General features: G+C 40.6%; 1 protein-coding gene across 2 annotated transcripts in view; it reads left to right on the top strand.

The window, feature by feature from the left end:
- Positions 1–265: 265 nt before the first annotated feature.
- SYT9 (synaptotagmin 9) overlaps positions 266–14,698 on the top strand; it is a 161,815-nt gene continuing 147,382 nt past the window's right edge. Inside the window, exon 1 of one of the 2 annotated variants that reach the window (XM_081063428.1) lies at positions 266–654. In XM_081063428.1, the coding sequence (XP_080919554.1) occupies positions 510–654 (145 nt within the window). In that variant the 5' untranslated portion in view covers positions 266–509. The remainder of the gene's footprint in view (positions 655–14,698) is intronic. The other variant, XR_013994241.1, reaches the window with a different exon arrangement.

Raw genomic sequence — 14,698 nt, 5'->3', positions numbered from 1 at the left:
TGCGGTGGCGAGAGCGCCCTGAGCGCGCACCCGCTCACGCTCTCCAAGCTGGGCGCGGCCGCTCCGAGCGCGAGGTCCGGAGCCCAGCACCGCGCTCCTCTGGCAGCCGGAGAGCTTTCGCGGTGCTCCGCTGGCCCCCAGCCTGGCCGCCGGGATCCCACCCCGCGGCGCGCACCCCCGACCCAGCCCCGCCCCCGGCGGCCACGAGAGGCGGGCGGAGCGCTCGGAGCCTGGCGCGCTGGGCTGTGCGGCACCGCCTCTCCTCGTGTCGGAGGAGGAACGGAGGGGCTAGAAGGGAGAGGGAAAAATCCCGACCCACCGACCGGCTGGCAAAGAGCTGCATGCAACCGGTGGGAGGCCGGGCCGGCCGTGGCTGGGGCTCGGGCCGTTTCTCGGCGGGTCCCTGGCGGCGAGCGCGGACGGCCCGGAGGAGGCGGCTCTGAGCTGGCAGGCGGAGGGCTGTCTCCCGCGCCCGCCTGCCCGGCGCGGTCCGAGGATGCGGGGGGGCGATGCCCGGGGCCAGGGACGCGCTCTGTCACCAGGCGCTGCAGCTGCTGGCCGAGCTTTGTGCCCGTGGGGCCCTGGAGCACGAGAGCTGCCAGGATTTCATCTACCACCTGCGGGACCGCGCCAGACCCCGGCTCCGCGACCCAGGTGAGTGCCGCTGCCGCTGCCAGCGCGACCAGAGGGCCCTGGGCTGGGAGTTGGGGCCGCACCCGGGCCTGAGGCAGAAGAGTGACGCGGACTGGAGGAAGAGGTGGTGTTGGGGGGGCGGGGGGGGGCCACTGACCTAGAGGAGGGGATCTGGAACCAGCGCACCGGGGCCTGATGCTGGAACCCGGCGGGGACCCCCAGCGGAGGCTGCTCCGCGCAGGCCGAGACCGGGTGGGTTGGGGTAGGGTTGGAGGGACCACGCCCGCCACCTGCGCGCCCATCCCTGGGGCTCCTGGGGGCGGCTCCTGAGCTCTGAGCTCCGCGCTGCACTTCCCGGGCTCTGCGCTCCAGGCGAGGGGAGGCCGCGGCGGCCTCCCGAGCGGTGGGAAGGGGAAAGAGGCCGGAGGAAACTCTGGGAAGTTGGGAGTTGGGGACGGCCCCCGGCTGCGACTGAATCCCACTGGGCCCTTCTCATCCTGGCACTGGGTGCCCATTTACCTTCCTTGGCCTAGGTTGAGAAAGGAGGAGCAGGACCCGGCGTTGGGCTAGGAACAGGGAGTCCCGGGTCGAGGGCGGCCGGGCCTGAACCCGTTCCCTGCGGGTCGCTTGGCGTGGAGGCGGCCGGGGCCTGGGCGTCTGGCTGGACCAGCTGCCACCGCTGGGCGCACACGGGTCGGTGGGCTCGCTGGTCACGGCTTGTGCGCCTGCAGTTATCCCTAGTAAAAGTGCAAAGCTCCTAAGTTTGGAAAGTTCATTTATGTTGGCATTTGACCAATTAAGATTGGAGGAGGGAGTTTCAGTGGAGCCCTTTGCTTTCCCCAAGGGCCCTGGGTCTACCACTTCTGTCTTCTCATACACTACTGGTTACTGGAAGACACATTCCTTCCAAATATTTGTTGAGATTCTACTCACCTGGAGAAATTTTCTCGAATATTCTCTGAGCCTAAGTACTATCTTAAAAGGGGGAAAAATCGCGTTGTGGTTGGATTGTTAAAGATAGGGTGAAAAAACGACCTTTCCCCCGATACTCATTCCTGTGTATAAATACTGGAAATGAGCTATTGCTGTGCAAATTATCCAGCATGAATTTGCCTCATTTTAAGGCAATCTATTACATAAAAATCCATTTACACAAAGGATAGAGAATTATTTGATTCTGTAAAGAGATACACACTGGGCCTGACTTAAATAGCATTTCCTTGGTAGTATTACATATGAAAAAATAGGTCTGTAGGGTAATGAGTATTCATCTGTTAAAAGTTTATATCAGATTTGCCTACTCAAAGGCTTTTTTTCTATTGAAAAAGAAAGATTATTTTTCCCCCTTGCCTGTGGTTACATTAATTGAGTTTATCGGATGATCACTAATGTGTTACTTAGAAGTGGAGAATTAAGTCGAGAAATACTGTTGATCCCAGATGATTTCCCCGGATAAACTTTAACGTCCAGCCTTTGTGTGTCTCGTTGCTGGATGTGGTGTGTTGCAGACCGCAGACATGAATGAGAGTGCCTCATCTCATGAACTAGGAGCCCAGGATGATGTCCTGAGAGGGCAAAGTTCTGTCCTTAAGCAGCAGGAACAAGAAAATCATTTAGCATGCTTTATCCAAAACAAGTGTTAGTGTTGATATGTCCCAGTTCCTCACCTGTGACAGTGCCATGAGTTCCCATTGTTATCCTGCGTAAGCAGTCGTCTTTGGCTTTTGTACAAGAGAAGATAGAAGAGGCCTCTGGCTGAGTTGCCAGGTTTAACACTGCATGTTTGGCCGATTTTATACCTCTGTTCTTTTTAACCCGCAAGCTGGATTCTATGTTCTTAGATCTTCCTCGCCCCTGCACTGGGCAGCCCTGGAGAAAGAATCAGAGAAGACTCCTTACAAGAGACAGATCTGATTCCTTGGCTGAGAAATAGCCGTAGATGAGAGTATGCTTGGCTACTCTTTGAGTTCCTAAAAGCCCTGCTCTGCTTTCTTAAACTAGAGCACAGGAGCTTTGAGGTAGCCCATGCTCCTCAGATCCTTGGTTGATGATGGGAAGTATCCTGCTTATGAAGAAGGAGTTGGACGGGCTGGTCTGTGGGTGCAAGATGAGGGGAGCTGAGGCTGATGCCCACATCCAGAGTGCACTTTCTTTTCCAGGGCACTTCATCTCAGGCCAGAATCTCTCTTCACATTCCTTTTTCCTCTCCTTGCCCACATTAATCCTTACATCAGATGCATTTATCTCCATCCTTCTGAAGCTGTCTGATAGTACAAGCCAAGGCCATGGGTTCCATTTAAGAAGAGTTGTGTCTAAGCCAAAGTAGCTTCTTTGGTGAACTCGTCACATGTACTAAGAATCCAGGAGTTACTGTCAATGAAAATTTCCTAGGTATTTTTTCATAAGAGCCACCTTTAGACCTACTTTCTCTGTCCTGTACTTCTATTCTGGATTTACTCTCTAAGTGTAGGTTAAATTCTATGCAGTTATAAAGATTCAGCTAAGTTTTTGGTTATGAATTTTTTAATTATATGAGTTGAATGATATGAAATATTTGAATTTTATGAATTATTCAGGATACTGGTTTTCCATTGATATTCCAGCTTTGTATTTCTAGAATTTTTTTTTCATTTTCTGGTGACCTAGCAACTGTTCACCTGGTCAGGGTGTAAAGCAGAGCCTTATGACACATTGTTGATGACTCCTCTTTCTAGGTGAATGTTAACCCTATTCAGGAAAAGCTTTTTCTAGACCAGTGGTTTTCAGTATTGGCTGACCATTAGAAACATTTAGGGAGCTCTAACAAGCAAGCAAACAAACAAACAAAACTAAAACAAACAAAAAATTAAGAGATTAAATCAGAATCTCTGAGGCTGGGGCCTAGTATCAGTATACAAGTATTTTTTGAGTTCCTCAGCTGATTTGAATGAGCACGCTGGTGGAGGACAACTGTTGAGACCCTCAAATGAAGTGTGAATCCACCTGACTCTTCTATGCTCAGCTCACATTTCTTTCTTGCAAAATAAGAAAAAATGGTATCAAGTCAGGGGTTTTGACTGTTACCTTTGTTGTAGGTACTACCCAAATGAACTGATTCTTAGGTTTCTTTTGACATTATTACACCAAACTTTTATTTTGCAGACTCTTTAAAAATATCATGAAAATCTATTATGTTCATGTGATTGGGGGGAGAAAAAAGAACAAATTTAGAAAATTGTGTCCAGCTACTGTTTCATTAAAAGGCCAGAATGTGGAAACTTCACTAATGTCACACTATGTTAAATTGGAGTAATTTAATTATTATTAGAAGATGTAATGTACATGTAAAACAATAAATATTGTTGCTAAGGAAAAATTTCCAAAATAATCATCAAGATTAAATATTAACCTTAATTCAAATTTTCTGATAGTCAAAAGAGAATCAATCTTAAACACTGGATTTTTATGAATAGACATTGATGTGATTATGTACAATGGGATTAATTTTTAAAAACTAATGTAATTGCAATCAGGAAATGAGAGTCTTCTAAGGAATGAGTGACATACTGGGTGCACAATATGTGAAGATCTAACTTGCATTTATATCAGTGACATTTTAGAGCTTCTTTATACATATTTTATTTAAACAAGTGTGTTTGGATCTCTATGGGATTCCTCTACATGGACCAGTGAGTGGTTTAGTCATGAGATAATTATCAAGAGCAAACTGTAGTAAACTGTACTAAAGGCATTACAGGCAGCCCTGTGGCCAGCTGCCTCTTCCAGAATAAACAATGAAAAGCACAAACTTTGTGATGTGGGCTAACCTCTCAAGGAAAAATTAAGCTGACACCTAAGGGAAATCACCCTGAATGTTTCTGTTATGTAAAGAGGATAGGCATTGCTTTCACTGTCAAAGCATATTGGCACTTTTGTGTTTGTGTGTGCACACGTGCTATCCCGTATGTTTGGCTTTAAAAAATTCATATTCCCTTAACTGACTTCCTTGAAGGAACTAACAAGTTCACATGCTGACGTGTATAAAGAGGAGGAGCTTAATGAGAGGCAGAAGTGGGGGAGTAGTGTCATTTCAAAAGGATAACTTGGAGTATGTGTTTCAACTCTAAATGAAATTACAATTTCAGCCATAAATGTGCACCACGACTTTTTCTTTCAAGTGTTTCATCGGGTTTGCTCTAGGAATGGCTTTAAACCAAAGCAACCACCCCACAGCTAGGCTTGGCAGATCTCCTTGAAATATTCATCCTGTGCATGTATTTTATCATACCAAAACTTTTATAGCAACATCGATAAAAATGCATATGAAAAAAAATTAACAAGGAAATCAGAATGACAAAGAGGAATAAGCAAGAGCTTTGGAGTCAGAATATGTTTCTGTACTTACTAGCTTTATGACCCTGAGCAAAATACTTAACTCTTCACTTTATTTATCTGTAAAATGTGGTTGGGAGGCTATGGCAGCACAGTACCTAGAGTAAGGGCTCAATAAATGGGTTTTGGTGGCAGGTAGTATCACCTGTCTGTGTTTCCTCTCAACTCTGTCCATGAGCATGCATGTGTTTCACTTGTTTGTAATCATTCATAAACAAAAATGTTCTGTTCTACTTTTTTGTCAGCTTAGCGTTTTATCACAACTTATTAGCTGTATGTCCTTGGGCAAGTTCGCCTCTGTGTCTTTTTCTCATCTGTAAAATGAATTACTAGTAGCCAGATAAAATACAGGGAGCCCAGTTCAATTTGAATTTCAGATGAACAACGGATAATATTGCATGGAACGTACTTATACTAAATAATTATCATTGTTTATCAGATTCAAATTGAATTGGGCATCTTTTATCTTTATTTGCTAAATCTGGCAACCCTCTATTCGTTCTTATCTCATAATTCATATGAAATACCAAAGTACCTGTCACATAGCAAATGCTCAATAAATATTAACCATTATTCCTATTATTATTATAACTCATGATGAACAGTCATTATTGTGCAATTATTGTGATGACTATGTATATATTCCTTAGAGTAGAGATACCTTTTTTACTTAACTATTCCTTTTGGGCATTTCTAGCTTCTGACTGTTCATTACTATAAATAATATATTTATCGTATCCCTTTTGGGAAAATTTCTAATGATGAATTATAAACAATGGGCTCAAATGGCTTCCCAGTAGATCTATGCCAGTAAGCCCTGCTGCATGACAACAGTAAATCCACTAGCGTTAGGTAGTGTAATGTGAACACAAGGTTGCTAATTAAACAGGGTGTGCATATGCTCATTTGATTGTACATTTTAAAGTGGTTACCTCATTGTTGTTTGAATTTGTACTTTTTGTTGGTAGGATTGAATATTTTTAATATTTTAAACCTACTTATTTTTCCTCTTACATGACTTTTCTTTACCGTGTGCCAATTTATATTTTGAGAATCTTAATGTTTTTCTTACCAATTTGCATTAGTTAGAATATACATATTCTTTCAAATTAGCTCATAGGAGCACTATATAGTGAATGAACTCTGCTTGTCTGACTAGAATCAATCCTTTATACTAACTGAACTACCTTTAAAATTTTTAGGGGTGCAACAGGAAATAGGGCTATTCATTGTAACATTCTTTTCTAGGGGGAGGCTAAGCTTTAACTAAACGATGTGGAGAAGTTGGAGTTTTTCATTTTCTGCCCATAATGGCAAAGAGATGAAAACTGACACACTGTAACATTCTTTCCAGTGAAAGGTGCTGCCTTTATTTAGATGAAGTATGAAAAAAAATCTGTTGTTCCATAACTTGGAGCACTTTTTGTGTTTTCTTTCCCTCTTTCCAACCTCCCTCTCCTCCCAGCACTTGTGTAGCCTTTACTGTAGCCACACTGATACGATCACTCTTTTCCAATTATAATTAAGTGAGTTTAAAAAAGATTTGTCAAGTGCCTCTTACTTAGGTGCCAAGTACGAGGTAATTCAGAGATACATTAGACATGGTTACTGCCTCTATGGAACAGAGATGAAACAGTAATTACAATTGATAAAATAAAAACAAGAACGGATATACTGGATGTAGAGCAGAAAAGGAGAGAATTAGCTGACTTGAGTGGGTCTGCAGAGGATTCCTAGAGAAGCTAATTCTTGGGTAGAGCACTTTACCTGGAATGTGTTAGCGGGAAGGACATTCTAGGGATTTACAAGGGTCCTAAGACTGGGGAGAATGGTAATAGTAAGTGGAGTGTGTGTTGGGAATGTTGAGGGATGAGTCTGTTTCTAGTAAACACTGGTCAGATCCTGGAAGTTCTTGTATGCCATTGTCAGAGTCCCACAGAGGACTTGGGCTAGAGCACTCTGAACCAGAAATTGTGAAAGAAGTACATTGTACTGCCATGAGCCCTAAGGATCTATTCTCAGCAAAGTACTCCAGAACATTTCAGGATGGGGGAAATTCTGTGAGTCACTTCTCAAGTCTTTCTGCTTCTTTATGGGAAATAAGCTCAAGCTGGTAACAATGATGTTCTTCCCGTCCAAGGTAAGTTCCTGACAATTGGAATCACTGAATGAGAGGTTACCCATTTTAGATCCCCAATCATGTCACCCTGAAACTCAAGTATAATTATCTCATGTGATTGTGAGAACTGCCGTTAGCAAGTTTACTCATCTGGTTCAAACATCTGGGCTCCAGATATAATTTCAGACTACGCCAACAGTGACATCTTGCTTCCATGCCTGGTTATTTAATAATGAAAAAGCAACATGTTCAACTGCATTGCAACCATGCAGTTTGTAGATATGCACAGTCTGTTTTCTCTGATATTATAGGGCTCAGGGGGGAGTAAGCATGGCAGGTCTGCCTACTGCCTACCAAACCATGCTGTGGAGATGGTTCTTTATTCAGTATACAGGGGTTGCCAAGTAGCCAGCACAGTTTGTTAAAATAATTGAATTGAATGCTCTTAGGGGGGTCATACACTCTCCACTTTCATAACCCCCCACCCCCCCCACACACGTCCCTCACACGTAAACTTGCCACATTTATGGGATATGCCTGCTACTGAAGATATTTTAGTTTGTATCAGCTATAACACTACAGAGCCAGCAGTGGGACTGTAGTGGATTTGGCAAGGAAGAGAGAAGTAGTCGGGGTGGTCAAAGAGGTGGTGGCAGGCTGATCATAGCGCCCCATAAGCCATTGTAAGGAATATCGCTTTTACTCAGAATAAGATGGGAAGCCATTAGAAAGTTTCAAGCGGAAAAATGATAATATCTAAATTGGGAATAGAAAGGATCACCCTGACATATAGAAAACAGACTGCAGAAGAGTAAGGGTGAAGTCAGGGTGAGCTGTGAGGTGGCTGGTGTGAGAGACAGTGGTGGCTTGGGACCAGAGCGATAGCAGTAGAGGTAGTGAGAAGTGGTCCGATTTCATGTAGCTTGAACGTAGAGCTGACAGGATTTACTCATAGATGGATGTAGGGTGTGAAAAACGGTGAGGAATCAAGAATGACACCAAGGGCAAGCAGGTTGGTTCAGTTGGTTAGAGCGCAGTGCTCATAACACCAAGGTTGTCGGTTTGATTCCCACATGGGCCAGTGAGCTGCACCCTCCACAACTAGAGTGAAAACAATGACTTGACTTGAACTGAGCTGTGCCCTCTACAACTAGATTGAAAACGACTTGACTTGGAGTTGATGGGTCCTGGAAAACCACACTGTTCCCCAATATTCCCCAATAAAAATTAAAAAAAAATAATGACACCAAGATTTTGGTCTGAGCAAGAGACTAGAGGTGTAATAGAAATAAGCTTGAGAGGAATGATTAGGAGCTCAGTTTTGGATTGTTAAGTTGGAGATGCTTATTAGTGAGCCAAGTAAGGAACAGACTAGAAGGTTGGATATATATGTATACACTCATAAGTCTGGAGTTTGGGAAAGATGACTGGACAAGATATATAAATGTGAGAGTTGTAGGCCTAAAGATATTTAAAATGAGTCTGGCTGAAGTCATCTAGGAAGGCAGTGTGACTAGAGGAGAGAAGAGAACCAAAACCGAGATCTGGAACTCTTCTCTCAAGAGGTGGAGAGAAGTTGAGGAACCAGCAAGAGAAGACTAATAAAGAGGACCCAGAAAACCCAAGCAAGAGTGTTGAACTGAAAGCCACGATGAAGAAGTTGTATTAAAGAGGAAGGAATACAGTCATGTCAAATGCTATCATTAGATAAGTAGAATGAGCACGGAGTACTGACCACTGCAGCTGGTAATGTAGGGGGTCACTGCAAGTGATATTAACAAGCAGTTTTGCTAAAGAGGTGGGAACAAGAGCCTGACTGGAGTGGCCTGAAGGTAAATTGACCAGAGAGGAATTGGGGGCAATGAGTATAGATTACTCTCTCAAGTTTTTCTGCAGACAAGAGCAGAAAAATGGGTTAGCAGTTGCTGGTGAGGAGGGTGAGCTCAAGGTTTTCTTTGTTTTGTTTTAAATGATAAGAGATAACAGCACTAATGTGATGGGAATGATGTAGTAGAGAACAAAAATGCATTATGTAGGATGAGAAGGAGAGGATTGCTGGAGCTGTATCCTTGAATGAATGTTTAGATATCCTTTCTAGGAGTTCAAGGAAGAAGTCTAGCCTGCACATTTAGGTACCATCAGCATAAAGATGATATTTAAAGCCAAGAAACTAGATTAGCTCACCAAAAGGAGAATGAAGATGAAAGTCAAACAACTAGTTAGAGGTTAGGGAGATGAGAAGGAACCAGCAAATGAGACTGAAAAGGATCAGGAGGTACTGTGGGAGGAAAATCAGGAGCGTGGTGGCCTGGCAGTGAAGAAAGTACTCCTGGAAGGAGAGAAGGATCCCCTGGAGGAAAAGCGGCTGATAAGTCAGGTAAAATGAGGGCTGAGAACTGATCATTGCATTTAGCAACAAGCAGGTTCTTTGCCTTGAACTGAGTGATTTTGGAGGAGTGATGGATGAGTGGAGTTGGTGAAAGAATGACTAGTCTCTTCAAGAGAGAAAAAGAGGAGAAAGGTTGAAGAAAGAGTTTTGTTGTGAAACAAAAGAAAGAATAATTCAAAAGATGGTTTTTAACAAAAGGAGAAAATAACTGTTAGAGAGATGTTAAAAGTGATGCAGAGGGTTAAACTGCCTGAGAGATGTGCTTGAATAGGTGGGTTTTTCAACAGTTTGTTCATTGTCAATGAGTCGGGGAGAGTGTATAGGTCCAGGTGTGTAGATAAGGTTTGGAGATTTTATAGAAGTTGGTCTTCTGATTGTTCTTCCATTATGGGTGAAAAAGGAAGCAGCAAGGTTCTCAGCTGAGAGTGAGGATGGAGTAGGAGGTGATGGAAGCTTGAAAACAGGAGAGGTATAAATGATACTGATGGAGATGAGAGAGTGAATGAATTAGGAAAGTGGAGTATGTTTGCCAGGCAACGTTAAGGGCCCATTTGAAGTTGGTGATCATGAATTTAAAGTGTGAATTTTTCTCTCACCACATGCAGCTCTGTTTGTGCCTGCATGAAGAGACAAGAGTTTGTGTTTAAGCAGGGTTGTGCTTATGTATGACAGTGAAAGAGTGGCAAAGAATTGAGGATATGTAGAATGGAGTGCCTGGAATGATTAACTCTGAAATTTCGTCTGAGTAAGGAGAGTAAAGTGCACATGTTGTGTTAGGGACAGTGAAGAGGTGGTAGGGTTAGTAGATTGTAGTTCCTCTGCGGTGCGATACTTACTGGGAATGCAGTGAATAGAAGGGGCCAGAGATTATGGAGGGGCTTTGGTTGTTGGACGACTGGGTATAAGGCATGATCATGGGAGTGAGGCCCTAAGATAGAGTGGAGGACAAGTTATTAAAGGAGACAGGGAAAAGAACAAAAAGACCAGAATTTTTGAGGTATTGAATTAGCCAAAAATTAAGATAGTATTGGAGAGAGTGATAATAAGCCAGAAATGGAGGACAGTGACCTGAGGAATAGTAGATGTCCATGACAATGATGGGTAGTTGTGGTGTAGTAGTGCATTCAGGTGACACGAGACTCAAAGCTGGGGGATTTTAGAGAAAACACCAGAAGTAGTAGACTGTTAGTATTTATCTAAGCAGAAGTATTGAAGGAATGCTTTAAAGAAGTGGGGTTGGAGAAGAGGTAATAGACATAAAAAATATTTAAAAGGTAAATATTTAAGAGGTAAAATAACCAGTACAATGACGTACAGTGGAGGGATTCTAATTCCTAAATTTTTGGCATAAGTACCTAGGAGGATGGTCGTGTGATTTACTAGGTTTTCTATGGGAAGTTTAGCATGTTTTGTGGGAAAATAAGATTAATTTTGAATGCATTAAGTTCAAGGATATTTATGAGGTCTGATACAGATATCCAGGGCAGTTAATTGGTAAACCGTTGGGAAGAAGTTACTGGAAATGAAAGAGAATGAGAAATGGTTGAATTCTAAGGATACTTCTAACTTAAAGGGTTTTGGAAAGTGAGTCTCAATTCCAGCTGTGCCTCAGAATCAGTTGGGAATTTTTTTTTCCCACATTGTCTCAATTGGGAAACTTTTGAAGACACAACTGCCCTGTCCTAGACTGACTAAATCAGAATCTTCTGGGCTGACATCTAAAATATCTCTGCACACAAGTCTGGTGTGCAGCCAGGGTTGCAAATGACATGCATTTATGGCTTTTATGGATTGAAATTACTTTTTATAGCCCCATTATCAAAATAAATGCTCTACCCATTTGTATAAAACTGTTATAAAATATTAGGCACGGAAATCCATGCACAAAAATGCATTTACTATCTGTCATTGATCCTTTTGTTCTCACCACAGTGCGCGTTATCACTAAGTATTTGTAAGTACAACTGCTGTTGACACAACTAGTGATAAGTTCTGTAGCAAATTTAGCTGGAGGACGTAAACGTAGCATCCCGGCACTAACTGTAATCATGGTCTTCTTTATTGCTAGGCATGTAGTAATGTGATTGTCATTTATTTTTAATTTAGGATAACCGTACTATACATAAGCTAAATATTCTAACTGGGCTGGGAACTTACAGAAGAACAGGGTTGCTTGATTCCTATAGGCTCTCTCTCATTCTTGCCAATACACTTACTTTCTGTCAGAAAAATCTGAGAAACAAAGAAAGAGGCATGAATGAGGGGCCACTTTAGAACCACTTTTAATGCTTTTCAGAAAATCTTAGGTCAAACATATTTTCAGTTCTGAATTCTTCAAATAATAGGGATGTCAGTGGATGACATAGCTAAGCTAGCTCTGAAGGCTTCCCAAATTATTCCAGAGGGAGTGAGAAAACTGTTTGCTTTTCTTTAATCTGTTCCACCACGACTGCTACTTTAGAATTAATGTCACTGTAATGTCCTGAATTTATAGGTCATCCTTCTTTTAGGGCTTTTAAAATGTTTTGTGTGAATTACTTTAATTTTCACGGAGCTAAAATTTATTATATTATGGAATCTATTTCAGAGAGAGTCTACAAAGAGAACTAGAAATCCCCCAAGTGTTTCTTTTCTCCTTCTATCTGCTATTGGTAGAACCATCCATTGATTCTAACTCCTCACTGCTTTAGAGCCCATTTATGTGTGGATTACTGTAGGCTTCTCTGGGGAGAATCTAATCCCCACAGCTTCAGTTTGAAAGGATCCACTCTGTAGGCCGATAAAGGTTAAAATTGCAGCTCTTTTCCATTACAGTGGGTTTTTTTTATCTTTTAATTTTTATGTTGTCTTATGCTTCAGTGATTCAGTCATAACTATTTTCCCAGTACCTCAGTGTGGGAATCGGAAAGTTAAATTTTTGGACAGTTTCACAAAACAAGAGCTCTATAGCATATGCTTTTATAGTAAAAGGTGATGGCTTAGGTCACAGTGCTACTGACAGTCAGCAGATTTGATCCAAGGTAGCTCATGGAGAGCAGCAGGTGTTAAATAGTGGCCTTAATGATTCAACTCAGAACATGGGGAAATATTAAGAGGATCAGAGTTGGCTTTACCCTACCTGGTTCTTTAAATGTCCTGGAAATAGTTTCATTAAACATATTAAAATAACAAGCACAATGTATCAGTGGATTTTATATTGTATCTGCTCTTTTTTCAAAGCTTCATGCTAATTAAACTAACATTCCTATAATAAATGTGCAGAATGTGACATAAAAGTCATTAAATAAAACTTATTTTAAAATGATAAATAGTACAATAACCATAAAGGCTTAGCAGCCGTAAACTTTTACATTGAAGGAATGAAGCAATATTTATATAGCACCATGTTGTTGAAACATAAGAAGTCAGAAAAATTAGAATTATAGTGGGAGACTACCACACTTCACTAATATGACACTTCAAATAGACAAAATAAATGTATAAATAGAGGATAGAAAAATGTTGAAAGTTTGATTTATACGAAATACTTAACGGAATTTTCTGCTCACCAAGAGGAAAATAATGTTCATGGAATATTTCAAAAAATTGGTCAGTACCATAAAAAGGGAACTGATCAGGCTGTAAAAAGGGAGCATTCATTCCAAAAGATCAAAAATATATGGTCCACATTTAGTGACCATAATGCAGTAATACTATTAGTGAATGGCAAGAAACAACACCAAAAATCCTAACACCTGAAAATTAAACCCTTTCAGAAATCTCTTGAGTAAAACAAAAAAATCAGAAATGGAAGCAAATTATAGACATTGAAAACATAATGGAAATAAAGGTACATATATCAAAACTGTGGAGTCCAGCCAAAGCTGTATTTAAATGCAAATTCATAACTTTATGAATTTGTAGTAAATAGAATGATAGAAAATAAATAAATCAAGCATTAAATTTTAGAACCTAGAAATGGAAAAATAAAACACCGAAAAGTGAAGGAACAAAGCATTAATGAAACCAAAAGAAAAAATTAATAAAGTGAAAAATAAAAAACAAAAACAAAGAAAAAATCATATTAATAAACAAAACCAAGATGTGTTTCTTTGAATTATAAATAAGTAAATACTTTGCTATTCTGACCAAGAAAAAATGTGAGAAAGCATAAGTATAAAGCAAAAGGAATGAGAAAGGGCATTTAATAATCAATATAGAAGAGATGAAAAAACATAAGAAAGTGCCATATATGCCAATGATGTGGAAATGCAAGCTGAGTGGAAGGTATAAACATTTCAGAGCAGGTATAAAAATATTTAGAAGACACTGTAAGGTGGTCCAAGAACTACTTCCCATCAAAAGATATAGGCCCTAATATTTATATAGGTCAAGTCTATCAAAATATCAAGTTAATGTATCATCTTTTTTGTTGGAACCATAAGAGTTATTGCAAATTTATTTTAAATTCTCATTGCTAACATTTAAAATGAGGACAAGAATTAAATAAAGGTCATCAGCACTTCCACTGTCCAGAAAGAGTCACTGTTACGTATTTATTTTTACTAGGAGTGGAATTGCTAGATGTAGGCTTAATGCACATTAAATTTTTTGAAACAAAATTATCAAGTTGTTCTCTGGAAAGGTGTTAACAGTTCATATACTTTTAAAACTATTCAATAGCATAGAAAAAATATAGAAAACATTCCAATTCACTTTATGAGGCTAGTATCATACTGATATCCAATCTGACAGAGACAATAGAAAAAAACTCTTTATGCACATAAAAAAAAAAATCTCAGCACACAAATGCCCAAATTCTATTTTAAATAATAGTAAAATAAATACATCTTTGTGTTAAAAGAATCATACACTGTAATATGGTGAGGTTTATTTCAAGAATACAAGAATAGTAAAGAACTAGGAAGCCTATTATCACACTAATAGGTTTTGTTGTTGAGATAGATGATAGATAGATAGATAGATAGATAGATAGATAGATAGATAGATAGATAGATAGACAGACAGACGGATAGATATAGATATACACACATATATAATTTTTGACCATGTTTACACAAATAAGTAACAAACTTTGCACATTTTCCTCAATCTCCAGCCATTCCCTTACTTAAAAAATAACTTTTTGAGGCATATTTTACATCATATAATTGACTCACTTTAAGTATACAGTTTAGTGATTGTTT

The sequence above is a fragment of the Rhinolophus hipposideros genome (genome assembly GCF_964194185.1).
Source record: "Rhinolophus hipposideros genome assembly, chromosome: 10".
In the NCBI taxonomy this organism is placed as follows: Eukaryota; Metazoa; Chordata; class Mammalia; order Chiroptera; family Rhinolophidae; genus Rhinolophus; species Rhinolophus hipposideros.
This window is presented reverse-complemented; position numbering and strand designations above follow the sequence as displayed.